This window comes from Panulirus ornatus, chromosome 59, assembly GCF_036320965.1.
Source record: "Panulirus ornatus isolate Po-2019 chromosome 59, ASM3632096v1, whole genome shotgun sequence".
Taxonomy (NCBI): Eukaryota; Metazoa; Arthropoda; class Malacostraca; order Decapoda; family Palinuridae; genus Panulirus; species Panulirus ornatus.
In genome coordinates this window covers 23,285,042-23,309,041 of record NC_092282.1, presented here as the reverse complement: position 1 = coordinate 23,309,041, position 24,000 = coordinate 23,285,042, and the positions used below count along the sequence as shown (strand labels likewise).

Here is a 24,000-nt window from a genome sequence, read left to right as displayed (position 1 = left end):
AACCCAAGTGTTTGGGAGGTATACCAGTACACCCAAGTGTTTGGGAGGTATACCAGTACACCAAGTGTTTGGGGGGTATACCAGTACACCCAAGTGGTTTGGGGGGTATACAGTACACCCAAGTGTTTGGGGGGTATACCAGTTCACCCAAGTGTTTGGGGGGTATACCAGTTACACCCAAGTGTTTGGGAGGTATACCAGTACACCAAGTGTTTGGGGGGTATACCAGTTACACCCAAGTGTTTGGGGGTATACCAGTACACCCAAGTGTTTGGGGGTATACCAGTACAACCCAAGTGTTTGGGGGTATACCAGTACAACCCAAGTGTTTGGGGGGTATACAGTACACCCAAGTGTTTGGGGGGTATACAGTACACCCAAGTGTTTGGGAGGTATACCAGTACACCCAAGTGTTTGGGGGTATACCAGTACACCCAAGTGTTTGGGGGTATACCAGTACACCCAAGTGTTTGGGGGTATACCAGTACAACCCAAGTGTTTGGGGGTATACCAGTACACCCAAGTGTTTGGGGGTATACCAGTACACCCAAGTGTTTGGGGGTATACCAGTACACCCAAGTGTTTGGGGGTATACCAGTACAACCCAAGTGTTTGGGGGTATACCAGTACACCCAAGTGTTTGGGGGTATACCAGTACACCCAAGTGTTTGGGGGTATACCAGTACAACCCAAGTGTTTGGGGGGTATACAGTACACCCAAGTGTTTGGGGGTATACCAGTACACCCAAGTGTTTGGGGGTATACCAGTACACCCAAGTGTTTGGGGGTATACCAGTACACCCAAGTGTTTGGGGGTATACCAGTACACCCAAGTGTTTGGGGGTATACCAGTACACCAAGTGTTTGGGGGGTATACCAGTACACCCAAGTGTTTGGGGGTATACCAGTACAACCCAAGTGTTTGGGGGTATACCAGTACACCCAAGTGTTTGGGGGTATACCAGTACAACCCAAGTGTTTGGGGGTATACCAGTACAACCCAAGTGTTTGGGGGTATACCAGTACACCCAAGTGTTTGGGGGTATACCAGTACACCCAAGTGTTTGGGAGGTATACCAGTACACCCAAGTGTTTGGGGGTATACCAGTACAACCCAAGTGTTTGGGGGTATACCAGTACAACCCAAGTGTTTGGGGGTATACCAGTACACCAAGTGTTTGGGGGGTATACCAGTACACCAAGTGTTTGGGAGGTATACCAGTACACCCAAGTGGTTTGGGGGGTATACAGTACACCCAAGTGTTTGGGAGGTATACCAGTACACCAAGTGTTTGGGAGGTATACCAGTACACCAAGTGTTTGGGAGGTATACCAGTACACCCAAGTGTTTGGGGGTATACCAGTACACCCAAGTGTTTGGGGGTATACCAGTACACCAAGTGTTTGGGGGGTATACCAGTTCACCCAAGTGTTTGGGAGGTATACCAGTACACCAAGTGTTTGGGGGGTATACCAGTTCACCCAAGTGTTTGGGAGGTATACCAGTACACCCAAGTGGTTTGGGGGGTATACCAGTACAACCCAAGTGTTTGGGGGTATACCAGTACACCCAAGTGTTTGGGGGTATACCAGTACACCCAAGTGTTTGGGGGTATACCAGTACACCCAAGTGTTTGGGGGTATACCAGTACACCCAAGTGTTTGGGGGTATACCAGTACACCCAAGTGTTTGGGGGTATACCAGTACAACCCAAGTGTTTGGGGGGTATACAGTACACCCAAGTGGTTTGGGGGGTATACAGTACACCCAAGTGGTTTGGGGGGTATACCAGTTCACCCAAGTGTTTGGGAGGTATACCAGTACACCCAAGTGTTTGGGGGTATACCAGTACAACCCAAGTGTTTGGGGGTATACCAGTACAACCCAAGTGTTTGGGGGTATACCAGTACAACCCAAGTGTTTGGGGGTATACCAGTACACCAAGTGTTTGGGGGGTATACCAGTACACCCAAGTGGTTTGGGGGGTATACAGTACACCCAAGTGGTTTGGGGGGTATACCAGTTCACCCAAGTGTTTGGGAGGTATACCAGTACACCAAGTGTTTGGGAGGTATACCAGTACACCCAAGTGTTTGGGGGTATACCAGTACACCAAGTGTTTGGGAGGTATACCAGTACACCAAGTGTTTGGGAGGTATACCAGTACACCAAGTGTTTGGGAGGTATACCAGTACACCAAGTGTTTGGGAGGTATACCAGTACACCAAGTGTTTGGGAGGTATACCAGTACACCAAGTGTTTGGGGGGTATACAGTACACCCAAGTGTTTGGGAGGTATACCAGTACACCCAAGTGGTTTGGGGGGTATACAGTACACCCAAGTGTTTGGGAGGTATACCAGTACACCAAGTGTTTGGGAGGTATACCAGTACACCAAGTGTTTGGGAGGTATACCAGTACACCAAGTGTTTGGGAGGTATACCAGTACACCAAGTGTTTGGGAGGTATACCAGTACACCCAAGTGGTTTGGGGGGTATACCAGTACACCCAAGTGGTTTGGGGGGTATACCAGTACACCCAAGTGGTTTGGGGGGTATACCAGTACAACCCAAGTGTTTGGGGGGTATACCAGTTCACCCAAGTGTTTGGGGGGTATACCAGTTCACCCAAGTGTTTGGGGGGTATACCAGTTCACCCAAGTGTTTGGGGGTATACCAGTACACCCAAGTGTTTGGGGGTATACCAGTACACCCAAGTGTTTGGGGGTATACCAGTACACCCAAGTGTTTGGGAGGTATACCAGTACACCAAGTGTTTGGGGGGTATACCAGTACACCCAAGTGTTTGGGGGGTATACCAGTACACCCAAGTGTTTGGGAGGTATACCAGTACACCCAAGTGTTTGGGGGGTATACCAGTACACCCAAGTGGTTTGGGGGGTATACCAGTACACCCAAGTGTTTGGGAGGTATACCAGTACACCCAAGTGGTTTGGGGGGTATACCAGTACACCAAGTGTTTGGGGGGTATACCAGTACACCCAAGTGGTTTGGGGGGTATACCAGTACACCAAGTGTTTGGGAGGTATACCAGTACACCCAAGTGGTTTGGGGGGTATACCAGTACACCAAGTGTTTGGGGGGTATACAGTACACCCAAGTGTTTGGGGGTATACCAGTACACCAAGTGTTTGGGGGGTATACCAGTACAACCCAAGTGTTTGGGAGGTATACCAGTACACCCAAGTGGTTTGGGGGGTATACCAGTTCACCCAAGTGTTTGGGGGTATACCAGTACACCCAAGTGGTTTGGGGGGTATACCAGTACACCCAAGTGGTTTGGGGGGTATACAGTACACCCAAGTGGTTTGGGGGGTATACAGTACACCCAAGTGGTTTGGGGGGTATACAGTACACCCAAGTGTTTGGGGGTATACCAGTACACCCAAGTGTTTGGGGGTATACCAGTACACCCAAGTGGTTTGGGGGGTATACAGTACACCCAAGTGGTTTGGGGGGTATACAGTACACCCAAGTGGTTTGGGGGGTATACCAGTACACCAAGTGTTTGGGGGGTATACCAGTACACCCAAGTGGTTTGGGGGGTATACAGTACACCCAAGTGTTTGGGAGGTATACCAGTACACCAAGTGTTTGGGGGGTATACAGTACACCCAAGTGGTTTGGGGGGTATACCAGTTACACCCAAGTGTTTGGGAGGTATACCAGTACACCAAGTGTTTGGGAGGTATACCAGTACACCCAAGTGTTTGGGGGTATACCAGTACACCCAAGTGTTTGGGGGTATACCAGTACACCCAAGTGTTTGGGGGTATACCAGTACACCCAAGTGTTTGGGGGTATACCAGTACACCCAAGTGTTTGGGGGGTATACCAGTTCACCCAAGTGTTTGGGGGTATACCAGTACAACCCAAGTGTTTGGGGGGTATACCAGTTCACCCAAGTGTTTGGGGGTATACCAGTACACCCAAGTGTTTGGGGGTATACCAGTACACCAAGTGTTTGGGGGGTATACCAGTTCACCCAAGTGTTTGGGAGGTATACCAGTACACCCAAGTGGTTTGGGGGGTATACAGTACACCCAAGTGTTTGGGGGTATACCAGTACACCAAGTGTTTGGGGGGTATACCAGTTCACCCAAGTGTTTGGGAGGTATACCAGTACACCAAGTGTTTGGGAGGTATACCAGTACACCCAAGTGGTTTGGGGGGTATACCAGTTACACCCAAGTGTTTGGGAGGTATACCAGTACACCAAGTGTTTGGGAGGTATACCAGTACACCCAAGTGTTTGGGAGGTATACCAGTACACCCAAGTGTTTGGGAGGTATACCAGTACACCCAAGTGTTTGGGGGGTATACCAGTTACACCCAAGTGTTTGGGGGTATACCAGTACACCAAGTGTTTGGGGGGTATACAGTACACCCAAGTGTTTGGGGGGTATACCAGTTCACCCAAGTGTTTGGGGGGTATACCAGTTACACCCAAGTGTTTGGGGGTATACCAGTACAACCCAAGTGTTTGGGGGGTATACAGTACACCCAAGTGGTTTGGGGGGTATACCAGTACACCAAGTGTTTGGGAGGTATACCAGTACACCAAGTGTTTGGGAGGTATACCAGTACACCAAGTGTTTGGGAGGTATACCAGTACACCAAGTGTTTGGGAGGTATACCAGTACACCAAGTGTTTGGGAGGTATACCAGTACACCAAGTGTTTGGGAGGTATACCAGTACACCAAGTGTTTGGGGGGTATACAGTACACCCAAGTGTTTGGGAGGTATACCAGTACACCCAAGTGGTTTGGGGGGTATACAGTACACCCAAGTGTTTGGGAGGTATACCAGTACACCCAAGTGGTTTGGGGGGTATACCAGTACACCAAGTGTTTGGGGGGTATACAGTACACCCAAGTGTTTGGGAGGTATACCAGTACACCAAGTGTTTGGGGGGTATACCAGTTACACCCAAGTGTTTGGGGGTATACCAGTACACCAAGTGTTTGGGAGGTATACCAGTACACCCAAGTGTTTGGGAGGTATACCAGTACACCCAAGTGGTTTGGGGGGTATACCAGTTCACCCAAGTGTTTGGGGGTATACCAGTACAACCCAAGTGTTTGGGAGGTATACCAGTACACCAAGTGTTTGGGAGGTATACCAGTACACCAAGTGTTTGGGAGGTATACCAGTACACCAAGTGTTTGGGGGGTATACCAGTTCACCCAAGTGTTTGGGAGGTATACCAGTACACCAAGTGTTTGGGAGGTATACCAGTACACCAAGTGTTTGGGAGGTATACCAGTACACCAAGTGTTTGGGGGGTATACCAGTTCACCCAAGTGTTTGGGGGTATACCAGTACACCCAAGTGGTTTGGGGGGTATACCAGTTCACCCAAGTGTTTGGGGGGTATACCAGTTACACCCAAGTGTTTGGGGGTATACCAGTACACCCAAGTGTTTGGGGGTATACCAGTACAACCCAAGTGTTTGGGAGGTATACCAGTACACCCAAGTGTTTGGGGGTATACCAGTACACCCAAGTGTTTGGGAGGTATACCAGTACACCCAAGTGTTTGGGGGTATACCAGTACACCCAAGTGTTTGGGGGTATACCAGTACACCCAAGTGTTTGGGGGTATACCAGTACACCCAAGTGTTTGGGGGGTATACCAGTACACCCAAGTGTTTGGGGGGTATACCAGTACACCCAAGTGTTTGGGGGGTATACCAGTACACCCAAGTGTTTGGGGGGTATACCAGTACACCCAAGTGTTTGGGAGGTATACCAGTACACCCAAGTGTTTGGGAGGTATACCAGTACACCAAGTGTTTGGGAGGTATACCAGTACACCAAGTGTTTGGGAGGTATACCAGTACACCAAGTGTTTGGGAGGTATACCAGTACACCAAGTGTTTGGGAGGTATACCAGTACACCAAGTGTTTGGGGGGTATACAGTACACCCAAGTGGTTTGGGGGGTATACCAGTTCACCCAAGTGTTTGGGGGGTATACAGTACACCCAAGTGTTTGGGGGGTATACCAGTTCACCCAAGTGTTTGGGGGTATACCAGTACACCCAAGTGTTTGGGGGGTATACAGTACACCCAAGTGGTTTGGGGGGTATACCAGTTCACCCAAGTGTTTGGGGGTATACCAGTACACCCAAGTGTTTGGGGGTATACCAGTACACCAAGTGTTTGGGGGGTATACCAGTTCACCCAAGTGTTTGGGGGGTATACCAGTTCACCCAAGTGTTTGGGGGGTATACCAGTTCACCCAAGTGTTTGGGGGTATACCAGTACACCCAAGTGTTTGGGGGGTATACCAGTTCACCCAAGTGTTTGGGGGTATACCAGTACACCAAGTGTTTGGGGGGTATACCAGTACACCCAAGTGTTTGGGGGTATACCAGTACACCAAGTGTTTGGGGGGTATACCAGTTCACCCAAGTGTTTGGGGGTATACCAGTACACCAAGTGTTTGGGGGGTATACCAGTACACCCAAGTGTTTGGGGGGTATACCAGTTCACCCAAGTGTTTGGGGGTATACCAGTACACCAAGTGTTTGGGGGGTATACCAGTTCACCCAAGTGTTTGGGGGGTATACCAGTACACCCAAGTGTTTGGGGGTATACCAGTACACCCAAGTGGTTTGGGGGGTATACCAGTACACCAAGTGTTTGGGGGGTATACCAGTACACCAAGTGTTTGGGGGGTATACCAGTACACCCAAGTGTTTGGGGGTATACCAGTACACCAAGTGTTTGGGGGGTATACCAGTACACCCAAGTGTTTGGGGGTATACCAGTACACCCAAGTGTTTGGGGGGTATACCAGTACACCCAAGTGTTTGGGGGGTATACAGTACACCCAAGTGTTTGGGAGGTATACCAGTACACCAAGTGTTTGGGGGGTATACCAGTTCACCCAAGTGTTTGGGGGTATACCAGTACACCCAAGTGGTTTGGGGGGTATACCAGTTCACCCAAGTGTTTGGGGGGTATACCAGTACACCCAAGTGTTTGGGGGGTATACAGTACACCCAAGTGTTTGGGGGGTATACCAGTTCACCCAAGTGTTTGGGGGTATACCAGTACACCAAGTGTTTGGGGGGTATACCAGTACACCCAAGTGTTTGGGGGGTATACCAGTTCACCCAAGTGTTTGGGGGTATACCAGTACACCCAAGTGTTTGGGGGTATACCAGTACACCCAAGTGTTTGGGGGGTATACCAGTACACCCAAGTGTTTGGGGGTATACCAGTACACCCAAGTGTTTGGGGGTATACCAGTACACCCAAGTGTTTGGGGGTATACCAGTACACCCAAGTGTTTGGGGGTATACCAGTACACCCAAGTGGTTTGGGGGGTATACCAGTTACACCCAAGTGTTTGGGGGTATACCAGTACACCCAAGTGTTTGGGGGTATACCAGTACACCCAAGTGTTTGGGGGTATACCAGTACACCCAAGTGTTTGGGGGGTATACCAGTTCACCCAAGTGTTTGGGGGTATACCAGTACACCCAAGTGTTTGGGGGTATACCAGTACACCAAGTGTTTGGGGGGTATACCAGTTCACCCAAGTGTTTGGGGGGTATACCAGTTCACCCAAGTGTTTGGGGGTATACCAGTACACCAAGTGTTTGGGGGGTATACCAGTACACCAAGTGTTTGGGGGGTATACCAGTTCACCCAAGTGTTTGGGGGGTATACCAGTTCACCCAAGTGTTTGGGGGGTATACCAGTTCACCCAAGTGTTTGGGGGTATACCAGTACACCCAAGTGTTTGGGGGGTATACAGTACACCCAAGTGTTTGGGGGTATACCAGTACACCCAAGTGTTTGGGGGGTATACCAGTTCACCCAAGTGTTTGGGGGTATACCAGTACACCCAAGTGGTTTGGGGGGTATACCAGTTCACCCAAGTGTTTGGGGGGTATACCAGTACACCCAAGTGTTTGGGGGTATACCAGTACACCAAGTGTTTGGGGGGTATACCAGTACACCAAGTGTTTGGGGGGTATACCAGTTCACCCAAGTGTTTGGGGGGTATACCAGTTCACCCAAGTGTTTGGGGGTATACCAGTACACCAAGTGTTTGGGGGGTATACCAGTACACCAAGTGTTTGGGAGGTATACCAGTACACCCAAGTGGTTTGGGGGGTATACCAGTTCACCCAAGTGTTTGGGGGGTATACCAGTTCACCCAAGTGTTTGGGGGTATACCAGTACACCCAAGTGTTTGGGGGTATACCAGTACACCCAAGTGTTTGGGGGGTATACCAGTTCACCCAAGTGTTTGGGGGTATACCAGTACACCAAGTGTTTGGGAGGTATACCAGTACACCAAGTGTTTGGGGGGTATACCAGTTACACCCAAGTGTTTGGGGGTATACCAGTACACCAAGTGTTTGGGGGGTATACAGTACACCCAAGTGGTTTGGGGGGTATACCAGTACACCCAAGTGTTTGGGGGTATACCAGTACACCTAAGTGTTTGGGGGGTATACAGTACACCCAAGTGTTTGGGGGTATACCAGTACACCAAGTGTTTGGGGGGTATACCAGTTACACCCAAGTGTTTGGGAGGTATACCAGTACACCCAAGTGTTTGGGAGGTATACCAGTACACCCAAGTGTTTGGGGGTATACCAGTACACCAAGTGTTTGGGGGGTATACCAGTTCACCCAAGTGTTTGGGAGGTATACCAGTACACCAAGTGTTTGGGAGGTATACCAGTACACCAAGTGTTTGGGGGGTATACAGTACACCCAAGTGTTTGGGGGTATACCAGTACACCCAAGTGTTTGGGGGTATACCAGTACAACCCAAGTGTTTGGGAGGTATACCAGTACACCCAAGTGTTTGGGGGTATACCAGTACACCAAGTGTTTGGGGGGTATACCAGTACACCCAAGTGGTTTGGGGGGTATACCAGTTCACCCAAGTGTTTGGGAGGTATACCAGTACACCAAGTGTTTGGGGGGTATACAGTACACCCAAGTGTTTGGGAGGTATACCAGTACACCCAAGTGTTTGGGGGTATACCAGTACACCAAGTGTTTGGGGGGTATACCAGTACAACCCAAGTGTTTGGGAGGTATACCAGTACACCAAGTGTTTGGGGGGTATACAGTACACCCAAGTGGTTTGGGGGGTATACAGTACACCCAAGTGGTTTGGGGGGTATACCAGTACACCCAAGTGGTTTGGGGGGTATACCAGTACACCCAAGTGTTTGGGGGTATACCAGTACACCAAGTGTTTGGGAGGTATACCAGTACACCCAAGTGGTTTGGGGGGTATACCAGTACACCAAGTGTTTGGGGGGTATACAGTACACCCAAGTGGTTTGGGGGGTATACCAGTACACCAAGTGTTTGGGGGGTATACCAGTACACCAAGTGTTTGGGAGGTATACCAGTACACCAAGTGTTTGGGAGGTATACCAGTACACCAAGTGTTTGGGAGGTATACCAGTACACCCAAGTGGTTTGGGGGGTATACCAGTACAACCCAAGTGTTTGGGGGTATACCAGTACAACCCAAGTGTTTGGGAGGTATACCAGTACACCCAAGTGTTTGGGGGGTATACCAGTTCACCCAAGTGTTTGGGGGTATACCAGTACACCAAGTGTTTGGGGGGTATACCAGTACACCCAAGTGTTTGGGGGGTATACCAGTACAACCCAAGTGTTTGGGGGGTATACCATACACCCAAGTGTTTGGGGGTATACCAGTACACCCAAGTGTTTGGGGGGTATACCAGTACAACCCAAGTGTTTGGGGGTATACCAGTACACCCAAGTGTTGGGGGGGTATACCAGTACTCCCAAGTGTTTGGGGGGTATACCAGTACACCCAAGTGTTTGGGGGGTATACCAGTACACCCAAGTGTTTGGGGGGTATACCAGTACACCCAAGTGTTTGGAGGGTATACCAGTACACCCAAGTGTTTGGGGGGTATACCAGTACACCCAAGTGTTTGGAGGGGTATACCAGTACAAACCCAAGTGTTTGGGTGGGTATACCAGTACACCCAAGTGGTTTGGGGGGTATACCAGTACACCCAAGGGTTTGGGAGGTATACCAGTTACACCCAAGTGGTTTGGGGGGTATACCAGTACACCCAAGTGGTTTGGGGGGTATACCAGTACACCCAAGTGTTTGGGAGGTATACCAGTACACCCAAGTGGTTTGGGGGGTATACCAGTACACCCAAGTGTTTGGGGGGTATACCAGTACACCCAAGTGGTTTGGGGGTATACCAGTACACCAAAGTGTTTGGGGGGTATACCAGTACACCCAAGTGTTTGGGAGGTATACCAGTACACCTAAGTGTTTGGGGGGTATACCAGTACACCCAAGTGGTTTGAGGGGTATACCAGTACACCCAAGTGTTTGGGGGGTATACCAGTACACCCAAGTGGTTTGAAGGGTATACCAGTACACCCAAGTGTATTTCTTTTTTTGGGGGGGTTGGGGTTGGGGTTGTCACCTGTGTATCAATACACACACACACACACACCCTACACACACACGTGTGCTGCGTGATCCACGTTGCAAAAAAATTGGTGTAGGATCAGAACTTATTTTGAAAGTATATTAATGGACATGGGAGCCTTGGGAAAGGGGGGTGGGGTGTCTTGATTTACGTCCATATCATCATAATTAGTCACAAGACAAAATATATTGTGTTCATTGTAAATCTTAATGTCTACACCCCCTCCCTATTTCGTCTGGACTTTGCCCTATTAAGTTGGTTCGCTCCAACACCACCTCCCTATTTCCAATACCATCCACGACCTTATGGTCATCCAAGTCCACCCCCTTTCTGACCTTCCTCATCCACTTGCAACGCCTATATATATATATATATATATATATATATATATATATATATATATATATATATATATATATATATATATATATATATATATATATATATATACATATATATATATATATATATATATATATATATATATATATATATATATATATATATATATATATATATATATATATTTTCCCCCTATTTTTTTAAACCAAAATCTTTGTTTCTTATTTTTCTATGTCCAGCCATTCGTTGCATAGTTTATCGTTCGTCTCTTTTCTTATCGTTGTTTTCCAGATGCTTTCGTGTTCTAGTGATTCGTAATGTGTATATTTGTCACTTTTTAAACTCAGTGTTGTATTTCCCGTTTTTCGCTCGTCTTACATTTTCATTATTTTGGTCTTTCGTTTAGCTTGATTCTACGATTTCTCCTAATCGTCCAATTATACTTAAAGAAATATTGATTTCGATGAATATTGTTCATTTTTGCTGATTATTATTCATTTATCATTCATCTTTTCTCGTGTGTATTCCATATAATTGTTTCCTTCCATAAGTTATCATTTATTTGCCATATTTCCAATTTATTCGATATAGATACACATCTAGCGACCACTTCTGAGGTCTCTCTCTCTCTCTCTCTCTCTCTCTCTCTCTCTCTCTCTCTCTCTCTCTCTCTCTCTCTCTCTCTCTCTCTCTCTCTCTCTCTCTCTCCTAAAGCAGCACCATGGGACTCATCCAACCACACACACACACACACACACACACACACACACACACACACACACACACACACACACTCTCTCTCTCTCTCTCTCTCTCTCTCTCTCTCTCTCTCTCTCTCTCTCTCTCTCTCTCTCTCTCTCTCTCTCTCTGGGCAAAATACGTTAAGCCACCACTTACTACATCAGGAAGCGTCCAGGTTGCCACACGAATATCAAGATATTTGATAAACCACGAAAATAGAGGATGGATCACGAATCTGCATGATACAGTACGAAGGTGGATGATACAGTACGAAGGTGGATGATACAGCACGAAGGTGGATGATACAGCACGAAGGTGGATGATACAGTACGAAGGTGGATGATACAGTACGATGGTGGATGATACAGCACGAAGGTGGATGATACAGCACGAAGGTGGATGATACAGCACGAAGGTGGATGATACAGTACGAAGGTGGATGATACAATAGGAAGGTGGATGATACAGCACGAAGGTGGATGATACAATAGGAAGGTGGATGATGTAGGGCCAAGGTGGATGATTCAGTGCGAAGGTGGATGATGTAGAGTCAAGGTGGATTATACAGTACGAAAGTGGATGATGTACAGCCAAGGTGGATGATACAGTACGAAAGTGGATGATGTAGAGTCAAGGTGGATGATACAGTAGGAAGGTGGATGATACAGTGATAAGGTGGATGATACAGAACGAAGATGGATGATACAATAAGAAGGCGGATGATATAGTATGACTGTGGATGATAATACAGTAAGACCTCAGATGATACAATACTAACGTAGGTGCACGAAAGAGTGGGGTCAGTGCACGCAAGAGTGGGGTCAGTGCACGAAAGAGTGGGGTCAGTACACGCAAGAGTGGGGTCAGTGCACGCAAGAGTGGGGTCAGTACACGCAAGAGTGGGGTCAGTGCACACAAGAGTGGGGTCAGTGCACGCAAGAGTGGGGTCAGTGCACGAAAGAGTGGGGTCAGTACACGCAAGAGTGGGGTCAGTGCACGCAAGAGTGGGGTCAGTGCACACAAGAATGGGGTCAGTGCACGCAAGAGTGGGGTCAGTACACGCAAGAGTGGGGTCAGTGCACACAAGAGTGGGGTCAGTGCACACAAGAGTGGGGTCAGTGCACGCCAGAGTGGGGTCAGTGCACGCAAGAGTGGGGTCAGTGCACACAAGAGTGGGGTCAGTGCACACAAGAGTGGGGTCAGTGCACGCCAGAGTGGGGTCAGTGCACACAAGAGTGGGGTCAGTGCACGCCAGAGTGGGGTCAGTACACGCAAGAGTGGGGTCAGTGCACACAAGAGTGGGGTCAGTGCACGCCAGAGTGGGGTCAGTGCACACAAGAGTGGGGTCAGTGCACGCAAGAGTGGGGTCAGTACACGCAAGAGTGGGGTCAGTACACGCAAGAGTGGGGTCAGTGCACACAAGAGTGGGGTCAGTGCACGCCAGAGTGGGGTCAGTGCACGCCAGAGTGGGGTCAGTGCACACAAGAGTGGGGTCAGTGCACGCCAGAGTGGGGTCAGTACACGCAAGAGTGGGGTCAGTGCACACAAGAGTGGGGTCAGTGCACGCCAGAGTGGGGTCAGTGCACACAAGAGTGGGGTCAGTGCACGCAAGAGTGGGGTCAGTACACGCAAGAGTGGGGTCAGTACACGCAAGAGTGGGGTCAGTGCACACAAGAGTGGGGTCAGTGCACGCCAGAGTGGGGTCAGTGCACACAAGAGTGGGGTCAGTGCACGCAAGAGTGGGGTCAGTGCACGCAAGAGTGGGGTCAGTGCACACAAGAGTGGGGTCAGTGCACGCAAGAGTGGGGTCAGTACACGCAAGAGTGGGGTCAGTACACGCCAGAGTGGGGTCAGTGCACACAAGAGTGGGGTCAGTGCACGCCAGAGTGGGGTCAGTGCACACAAGAGTGGGGTCAGTGCACGCAAGAGTGGGGTCAGTGCACGCAAGAGTGGGGTCAGTGCACACAAGAGTGGGGTCAGTCTTCTCAGTGGGCACCCACTTCTTACCTTGTCCTCCCACAACTCGGGATCCTGACCCCACGTTGTCTTCCTCTGTCACTATCCTGCCTTGTCTTCCTCTGTCACTATCCTGCCTTGTCTTCCTCTGTCACTATCCTCTCTTGTCTTCCTCTGTCACTATCCTCTCTTGTCTTCCTCTGTCACTATCCTGCCTTGTCTTCCTCTGTCACTATCCTGCCTTGTCTTCCTCTGTCACTATCCTGCCTTGTCTTCCTCTGTCACTATCCTGCCTTGTCTTCCTCTGTCACTATCCTGCCTTGTCTTCCTCTGTCACTATCCTGCCTTGTCTTCCTCTGTCACTATCCTGCCTTGTCTTCCTCTGTCACTATCCTGCCTTGTCTTCCTCTGGCACTATCCTCCCTTGTCTTCCTCTGGCACTATCCTCCCTTGTCTTCCTCTGGCACTATCCTCCCTTGTCTTCCTCTGGCACTATCCTCCCTTGTCTTCCTCTGTCACTATCCTCCCTTGTCTTCCTCTGTCACTATCCTTCCTTGTCTTCCTCTGTCACTATCCTCCCTTGTCTTCCTCTGTCACTATCCTCCCTTGTCTTCCTCTGGCCCTGAACCCTAACACTGAACATCTTATCAAACTAATAGTTAGTGTTATTGCCCACCTCTGTGTGTGTCCCCTTAACACTAACTCCCAATGTTTCCCCCCTTATACACTGTGTCCCCCTTGATCCCCCATATACACTGTGTCCCCCTTGATCCCCCATATACACTGTGTCCCCCTTGATCCCCCTTATACACTGTGTCCCCCTTGATCCCCCTTATACACTGTGTCCCCCTTGATCCCCCTTATACACTGTGTCCCCCTTGATCCCCCATATACACTGTGTCCCCCTTGATCCCCCTTATACACTGTGTCCCCCTTGATCCCCCATATACACTGTATCCCCCTTGATCCCCCTTATACACTGTGTCCCCCTTGATCCCCCTTATACACTGTGTCCCCCTTGATCTCCCTTATACACTGTGTCCCCCTTGATCCCCCTTATACACTGTGTCCCCCTTGATCCCCCTTATACACTGTGTCCCCCTTGATCCCCCTTATACACTGTGTCCCCCTTGATCCCCCTTATACACTGTGTCCCCCCTTGATCCCCCTTATACACTGTGTCCCCCTTGATCCCCCTTATACACTGTGTCCCCCTTGATCCCCCTTATACACTGTGTCTCCCTTGATCCCCCTTATACACTGTGTCCCCCTCGATCCCCCTTATACACTGTGTCCCCCTTGATCCCCCTTATACACTGTGTCCCCCTTGATCCCCCATATACACTGTGTCCCCGTTGATCCCCCTTATACACTGTGTCCCCCTTGATCCCCCTTATACACTGTGTCCCCCTTGATCCCCCTTATACACTGTGTCCCCCTTGATCCCCCTTATACACTGTGTCCCCCTTGATCCCCCATATACACTGTGTCCCCCTTGATCCCCCTTATACACTGTGTCCCCCTTGATCCCCCATATACACTGTGTCCCCCTTGATCCCCCTTATCCACTGTGTCCCCATTGATCCCACATATGCACTGTGTCCCCCCCCCCCCCCTTGATCATATACACTGTGTTTCCCCCTTGATCCCCAAATATACACTGTGTCCCCCTTGATCCCCCATATACACTGTGTTCCCCTTTGACCCCCTTATACACTGTGTCTCCCTTGATCCCCCATATACACTGTGTCCCCCTTGATCCCCCTTATACACAGTGTCCCCTCCCCCCTTAACCCCCGTATAGCCACCCCAGGCACTGACCGCCCTTGTCTCCCCCCAGACGTACTCGACTACTCCCTCGCACCCTCGGGTAAGGCGACCCTTCAGCCCTGCTGGTCTGGCCTGGACGGGCCCGATGGTGAGGCACACCTGCTCATCTTGTTTACCTGCTGAATTTTTGTTTACCTTCACACCTGCTGATTCTGTTTACCTCCACACATGCTGATCTTGTTTACCTGCTGAATTTGTTTACCTCAACACCTGCTGATCTTGTTTACCTGCTGAATTTGTTTACCTCCACACCTGCCTATCTTGTTTACCTGCTGAATTCTGTTTACCTCCACACCTGATTATCTTGTTTACCTGCTGAATTCTGTTTACCTCAACACCTGCTTATCTTGTTTACCTGCTGATTCTGTTTACCTCCACACCTGCTGATCTTGTTTACCTGCTGAATTCTGTTTACCTCCACACCTGCTGATCTTGTTTACCTGCTGAATTCTGTTTACCTCCACACCTGCTGATCTTGTTTACCTGCTGATTTTGTTTACCTCCACACCTTCTGATCTTGTTTACCTGCTGATTTTGTTTATCTCCACACCTGCTGATCTTATTTACCTGCTGAATTTGTTTACCTCCACACCTGCTGATATGTTTACCTGCTTTTTTGTTTACCTCCACACCTGCTGATCTTGTTTACCTGCTGATTTTGTTTACCTCCACATCTGCTGATCTTGTTTATCTGCTGATTTTGTTTACCTCCACACTTGCTGATTATGTTTGCCTGCTGCTTCTGTTTACCTCCACACCTCCTGATCTTGTTTACCTCCGCACTTGCTGATCTTGTTTACCTGCTGAATTTATTTACCTCCACACCTGAATTTGTTTACCTTCACACCTGCTGATCTTGTTTACCTGCTGAATTTGTTCACCTCCACTGCTGATCTTGTTTACCTGCTGAATTTGTTTACTTCCACACCTGCTGATCTTGTTTACCTCTACACCTGCCGATCTTGTTAACCTCCACACCTGCGGATTTTTTTTACCTCTACACATGCTGATCTTGTTTACCTGCTGAATTTGTTTACCTCCGCACCTGCTGATCTTGTTTACCTGCTGAATTTGTTTACCTCCGCACCTGCTGATCTTGTTTACCTGTTAAGTTTGCTTACCTCCACACCTGCTGATCTTGTTTGCCTGATGAATTTGTCTACCTCCTCACCTGCTGATCTTGTTTAACTTAACACCTGCTTTGCTTATTTACTTCACACTTCACCTATTCTTGTTTACCTACCTTTGTTTGCCTTTCATACTGTTTGCTGTATTTCATATCAATTATATATATATATATATATATATATATATATATATATATATATATATATATATATATATATATATATATATATATATATATCGTGTCCTTGTTGACCATTATTTTCTGTTTATCATTTAAACCTTCCATACGTTTTCTGAACTTTTATATCAGTTTGTTATATATATATATATATATATATATATATATATATATATATATATATATATATATATATATATATAAAAATATATATATATATATATATATATATATATATATATATATATATATATATATATATATATATATATTGATGTGTGTGTGTGTGTGTGTGTGTGTGTGTGTGTGTGTGTGTGGCGTACTTAAATGCCTTTTTAACACCATCTGTGGCAGGTTTTATCTTCAAAGTGAATTCATCTCATCTCGCGATTATCTTTTGCCATAATTAGACCAATATTGATGACCACTATCTTAAATGTTATCTGTACGAACTGGTTATATGAGCATGTATCAGGTGTATCTTAATCTACTGTTTAGAGATAAGATACGTTTTCAACTTCTGGGTATATGATGAGTGTGTTGAAGCTATCTTAATAGGTAGGATGTATGTGGTTTATATAGGGAAATATAGCTTGGGTTTGATGGTCTATCGTGGGCACGAATTTTTATATATGCCCCCTGATGATGTGATTATGACACGAAAGTGCACTTGGGAACTTATCGTGTTTCATTTTCCCATGAACTCATAGGAATATATATATATATATATATATATATATATATATATATATATATATATATATATATATATATATATATATATATATATATAATCGTTCCAGTATTAGCCAGGTGTGTGCCAGTTGTATATTTTCTCTTGAGATGAACACAAATCTTTGATCTCTACCCTTCATGAAGTAGGATGTGGTGACTTCCGCCTCTATGGCCGCCCTCACCACGGTCTATATCCGGGTGTGGAGATGCTTGCTATAGCGCGCGTATTCCCTGCACGTCGCACGACGCCCTCTGTTCGTTACTGTGACAAACACCTTCCTTAACTCCATTTCCCCCCCACGGGACGTCTCGTTACATGGCTGTAGTCCACACACACACACACACACACACACACACACACACACACACACTATGGCTTGGGTACCCGAACTTCTTAGTACTGAATAACGAAGCTTCAAACACAGATTCGAAACCGGGTCTCTTCAGGTTCGAAACACATCATCTCTACATAGTAATTCAAATAATAATATTATATAGATTAGAAACACTGGTCTTTGTGGTATTCTAATGTTCGTTGTTCTTATAGATATCTACAGTTTATAGTGTTTTGAAAAAAGAGGTCAGTAGTGATATTTGATTCGCTACGTAATTTAGTTTACTCGGTTCAGTGTTCGAATCTTGGGGTCTGCTGCTGGGGAGGCAGATGTTAAACATTAAGACCTTCATAACAACGTAATATTACTCATCCCACAGATATGTGAGGGACATTAGTTATGCCTTAACTATCGTACTAATTAAGGTCATTAATCGTATCACTCTCTTCCATTTCGTAGCAAGTCTTCGTTAAAATGACGTTTTCTTTGATGTTTACATTACGTTATAATGTTGACCAGCTCACCAGAGGCCACAGTGACGTCCTTCGTTGTACATCAACTGACTGTTATATTTCTCTCTTGTGTCTCCCCTGATGATGTGATTATGACACGAAAGTGCACTTGGAAACTTATCGTGTTTCATTCCCCCGTGGACTCACAGGAATATATATATATATATATATATATATATATATATATATATATATATATATATATATATATATATATATATATATATATATATATATATCGTATTAATTTTTTTCATTATTGCATTTGTTGCTGGCTTTCTGGAGCACATGGCTGGCAGTTCAATTGAAAATATATTCACATGATTCTTTTTTTACAAAGACAATGCAAATGAGGTGAAGTTCATGTTACATACATTTAATCAATTAGACCTAAGATGTTTCTGTAATGTTCCTGTAGCATGAGGGATGACACTGTAATCCTCTTGCCATCTGACGGTGTGGCAGCCTCGCCCAACGTGACCTGCACCCGCAACGTAGCGCACTCCAGAGGGAGCCGACTGAACGAATTTAATCTCTTTCGTCTAGAAAATGGGAAGTTTGATACAGGTATTCATTAGAATCGTTAAGGGCTTGACCTAACGAGGTACTTAGAGATGGAACATAAACTTATGGGCACACGAATTACCTGGAACAAGATGGAGAAGCATTTTCTTCCCTTTCGCCAAGATTCACAAGTTAAAGTAGTTGAAAGCAGATGCGTTTTAAGCATAAATCTGAACCATACCTCGCTCCAAATCCACGATTAACGTAGTTGCCCTTCTTTAGCTCTACGATAAAATGTACATACAGGTCTACCTACCTGTCTCTTTGGGGAAAATCATTATGTCTTTCTGCTCCGACCACAATAGAAATCTATTCTGTTCCTCTGTCTGGACAGAGTCGCTGGGAAGACCCAGTGGTCTGGTGCTCTGTGTGTGTGTGTGTGGTGGATTCGTTTCTTGCCACCTGGCGTACCTAAAGGGGGAGTTTGGAACCCTCACAGTTGATCCGTTCTAACAAGTAGCGTCCAGTGTGTTAGAAGACGGAAGTACTCACCTTCTGGTTCCAGTACCGACCTTCTGGTTCCAGTACTGACCTTCTGGTTCCAGTACTCACCTTCAGGTTCCAGTACTGACCTTCTGGTTCCAGTACTGACCTTCTGGTTCCAGTACTGACCTTCTGGTTCCAGTACTGACCTTCTGGTTCCAGTACTGACCTTCTGGTTCCAGTACTCACCTTCTGGTTCCAGTACCGACCTTCTGGTTCCAGTACTGACCTTCTGGTTCCAGTACTGACCTTCTGGTTCCAGTACTGACCTTCTGGTTCCAGTACTGACCTTCTGGTTCCAGTACTGACCTTCTGGTTCCAGTACTGACCTTCTGGTTCCAGTACTCACCTTCTGGTTCCAGTACCGACCTTCTGGTTCCAGTACTGACCTTCTGGTTCCAGTACTGACCTTCTGGTTCCAGTACTGACCTTCTGGTTCCAGTACTCACCTTCTGGTTCCAGTACTCACCTTCTGGTTCCAGTACTCACCTTCTGGTTCCAGTACTGACCTTCTGGTTCCAGTACCGACCTTCTGGTTCCAGTACTGACCTTCTGGTTCCAGTACTCGTCCTTAGTCCTCATAGTGTGGACAGTGCTCTGGGAGACGATTTCATACGGTGTTCGTAAACTGTGGTCAGAAAAAAAAAAAAAGGTCAAGGTAAAACAGGTCATCTTTCGGACCCCGTGTACGTAATCCTCGTGCACGTACCACCTCGTCTCACTCTCAGGTCTACGCTCAACTAATTTGCATAAGAAAAAAAAAAGAGACGCAAATATGAATTAATCAAAGCGAAAATGGAAATGTTCTCCCAACATGGTGCGTGACCCAGACACCTGCTGTAAGGTGCAGAGAGACATGATGTTCACATAACGTTCACATGACGTTCACTTGTTCTCCACAGGGCGTTCATATGTTCTTCACATGACGTTCACATGATGTTCATATGACGTTCACATGTTCTTCACAGGGCGTTCATATGTTCTTCACATGGCGTTCACATGATGTTCATACGACGCTCACATGACGTTCACATGATGTTCTCATGACGTTCACAACAACGACTCGCCATAACCTTCGTTCAATTCCACTTGTGATCATGAAGGAATGAGAGAGAGAGAGAGAGAGAGAGAGAGAGAGAGAGAGAGAGAGAGAGAGAGTACAACTTACAAGATTTCAAAGTCAAATCACTTTGATGGGTTTTCATACATACACACGACGGGCACCAAGAACGTCAGACCTCAAATTCATACCAAAAATCTTTATGTAATTAAAGTCTTGTAAAAGTCGTGGAATATATATATATATATATATATATATAATGTATGTATATATATACATATGATATTATATATATATATATATATATATATATATATATATATATATATATATATATATATATATATATATATATATATATATATATACTATCCCTGGGGATAGGGGAGAAAGAATACTTTCCACGTGTCGTAGAAGGCGACTAAAAGGGGAGGGAGCGGGGGGCTGGAAATCCTCCCCTCTTTTTTTTTTTTTTTTTTATTTTTCCAGAGAAGGAACAGAGAAGGGGGCCAGGTGAGGAGGATTTTCCCTCAAAGGCCCAGTCCTCTGTTCTTAACGCTACCTCACTAATGCGGGAAATGGCGAATAGTATGAAAGAAAGAAAGATATATATATATATATATATATATATATATATATATATATATATATATATATATATATATATATATTCCTATGAGTCCACGGGGAAAATGAAACACGAAAAGTTCCAAAGTGCACTTTCGTGTAATAATCACATCACAAGAGAGAAATATAACAGTCTTGTGATGTGATTATTACACGAAAGTGCACTTGGGAACTTTTCGTGTTTCATTTTCCCCCGTGGACTCATAGGAATATCTTGATCACGCGCAAAATTGTGATCCTTTCCAATATGTCAGTTGTTGTTCGCTGATGATACAGCGCTGGTGGCTGATTCATGTGAGAAACTGCAGAAGCTGGTGACTGAGTTTGGTAAAGTGTGTGAAAGAAGAAAGTTATATATATATATATATATATATATATATATATATATATATATATATATATATATATATATATATATATATATATATATGGTCAATACGATGAAGGAAAATGTTTATTGAACGATGCCATGATGTAATTCACTTATAGCACCTGCGACCTGGCCCGGGCCTGGCCAAGCGCTCCCCCGGTGGGGAAGGAGATAAAACCCAGGGTTGTGTGAACCACCTCATTTGCATACGGCAAGAAAATAAATTACTGGATAGCGAATAAAACGATACTTGACCGAGGCTCGGGAGGGAGGGAGGAGGGAGGAGGGACCCGTCCGCTGGAGGGAGGGAGGGAGGGAGTGCTGAGCTCGAGAGAGAGAGAGAGAGAGAGAGAGAGAGAGAGAGAGAGAGAGAGAGAGAGAGGGGGGGGGGAGGGAGGGGGGGTGCTGAGCTCGAGAGAGAGAGAGAGAGAGAGAGAGAGAGAGAGAGAGAGAGAGAGAGAGAGAGAGAGAGAGAGAGGGGGGGGGGGCACGGAGGGAGGGAGGGGGTGCTGAGTTCGAGAGAGAGAGAGAGAGAGAGAGAGAGAGAGAGAGAGAGAGAGAGAGAGAGAGAGAGAGAGAGAGAGAGAGAGAGAGAAGGGAGGGAAGGTACATACTTGGTCGATTTTCCAGTCGACTCGTCTGGTCGACCGTGGTCCCGCCGACCATCCCAGCCCAGCCCCCCCCCCCCCCCCCCCCCCCCCACCAAGCTGTCACCCCTTATGTTGCGCTGACGCTCGGCTGGAACCTGTGCTGACAACAGATTATGGCCCTGCTGACGCTGTAATTACGGGCTATGCTACTCTGTGTGTGGCTGACGCTTGGATGAAGCTGGTTCGGTCTTAGAACTGGTCGAGGCGTACGTCAGCTCTATCTGTTTGGCTGACGCTGGGCAAACAACGCTGAGATACTGTCAGATTTGCTGACACCTTCCTGCTAGAACTGTTAGACCTGACACTGCTGACAGTACACACACACACACACACACACACACACACACACACACACACACACACACACACACAGCTGACACCAGGGGTTTAGAGAGTAGAGAGGATGGACGTAAAGACGTGATGGGGTGGTTAGTCCCATCACCAGGGAGATGGGATGGTTAGCCCCATCACCACCTAGATGGGATGGTTAGCCCCATCACCACCTAGATGGGATGGTTAGCCCCATCACCACCTAGATGGGATGGGTAGTCCCATCACCAGGGAGATGGGATGGTTAGCCCCATCACCATGAAGATGGGATGGGTAGTCCCATCACCAGGGAGATGGGATGGTTAGCCCCATCACCACCTAGATGGGATGGTTAGCCCCATCACCACCTAGATGGGATGGTTAGCCCCATCACCACCTAGATGGGATGGGTAGTCCCATCACCAGGGAGATGGGATGGTTAGCCCCATCTCCAAGGAGATGGGATGGTTAGTCCTATCACCAGCCAGATGGAATGATAAGCCCCTTCACCAGCCAGATGGGATGGTTAGCTGAGGAAGACCCCGGTGGGCTGAGGAAGACCCAAGGTGTGCTGAGGAAAACCCCCAGGTGTGGGCTGAGGGAGACCCCCAGGTGTGTATTGAGGAAAACCCCCAGATGTGGGCTGAGGAAAACCCAAGGTGTGGGCTGAGGAAGACCTCCCCAGGTGTGCTGAGGAAGACCCTAGGTTTGGGCTGAGGAAGACCCCAGGTGTGCTGAGGAAGACCCCAGGTTTGTTGAGGAAGACCCCAGGTGTGGGCTGAGGAAGACCCCAGGTGTGGGCTGAGGAAGACCCCCAGGTGTGCTGGGGAAAACCCCCTGGTGTTGGCTGAGGAAGACCCACCGGTATGGGCTGAGGAAGATCCCTGGTATGGGCTGAGGAAGACCCTAGGTGTGGGCTGAGGAAAAATCTCCAGGTGTGGGCTGAGGAAGACCCCAGGTTTACTGAGGAAGACCCCAGGTTTACTGAGGAAGACCTCAGGTGTGCTGAGGAAAACCCCCAGGTGTGGGCTGAGGAAAACCTCCCCAGGTATGCTGAGGAAGACCCCAGATTTGGGCTGAGGAAGACCCCAGGTGTGGGCTGAGGAAGACCCCAGGTGTGCTGCGGAAGACCCCAGGTGTGCTGAGGAAAGCCCCCAGGTGTGGACTGAGGAAAACCTCCCCAGGTATGCTGAGGAAGACCCCAGGTGTGGGCTGAGGAAGACCCCCAGGTGTGGACTGAGGAAAAAAAACCAGGTGTGCTGAGGAAGACCCCAGGTGTGTGCTGAGGGAGACCCCAGGTGTGCTGAGGAAGACCCCGGTGGGCTGAGGAAGACCCCAGGTGTGCTGAGGAAGACCCCCAGGTGTGGACTGAGGAAAACCTCCCCAGGTATGCTGAGGAAGACGCCAGGTGTGCTGAGGAAGACCCCGGGTGCGCTGAGGATGACCCCAGGTGTGTGCTGAAGGAGACCCCAGGTTTACTGAGGAAGACCCCAGGTGTGGGCTGAGGAAGACCCCAGGTTTGTGCTGACGAAAACCCCTGGGTGTGGGCTGAGGAAGACCCCCAGATGTGGGCTGAGGAAGACCCCCAGGTGTGGGCTGAGGCATCATGGAAAACTGATATGTTGGTCAGTACGTCAATGGAGTTGGGTCATCATGCCAAAGAAAATGGGAGGAAGCAGATCTC

General features: G+C 47.5%; 1 protein-coding gene across 5 annotated transcripts in view; it reads left to right on the top strand.

Annotated features, from left to right (window-relative positions):
• Nucleotides 1–24,000, top strand: part of LOC139767257 (paired box protein Pax-6-like) — a 224,616-nt gene that overhangs the window by 78,029 nt on the left and 122,587 nt on the right. For 2 of the 5 annotated variants that reach the window (XM_071696418.1, XM_071696416.1), the window contains one exon: nucleotides 15,376–15,405. The exons of 1 other annotated variant lie outside the window; for it this stretch is intronic. In XM_071696418.1, the coding sequence (XP_071552519.1) occupies nucleotides 15,376–15,405 (30 nt within the window). Of the gene's footprint in view, nucleotides 1–15,375; nucleotides 15,454–24,000 lie in introns of all 5 variants that reach the window. 2 more of the 5 variants (XM_071696415.1, XM_071696414.1) reach the window with 1 other exon arrangement.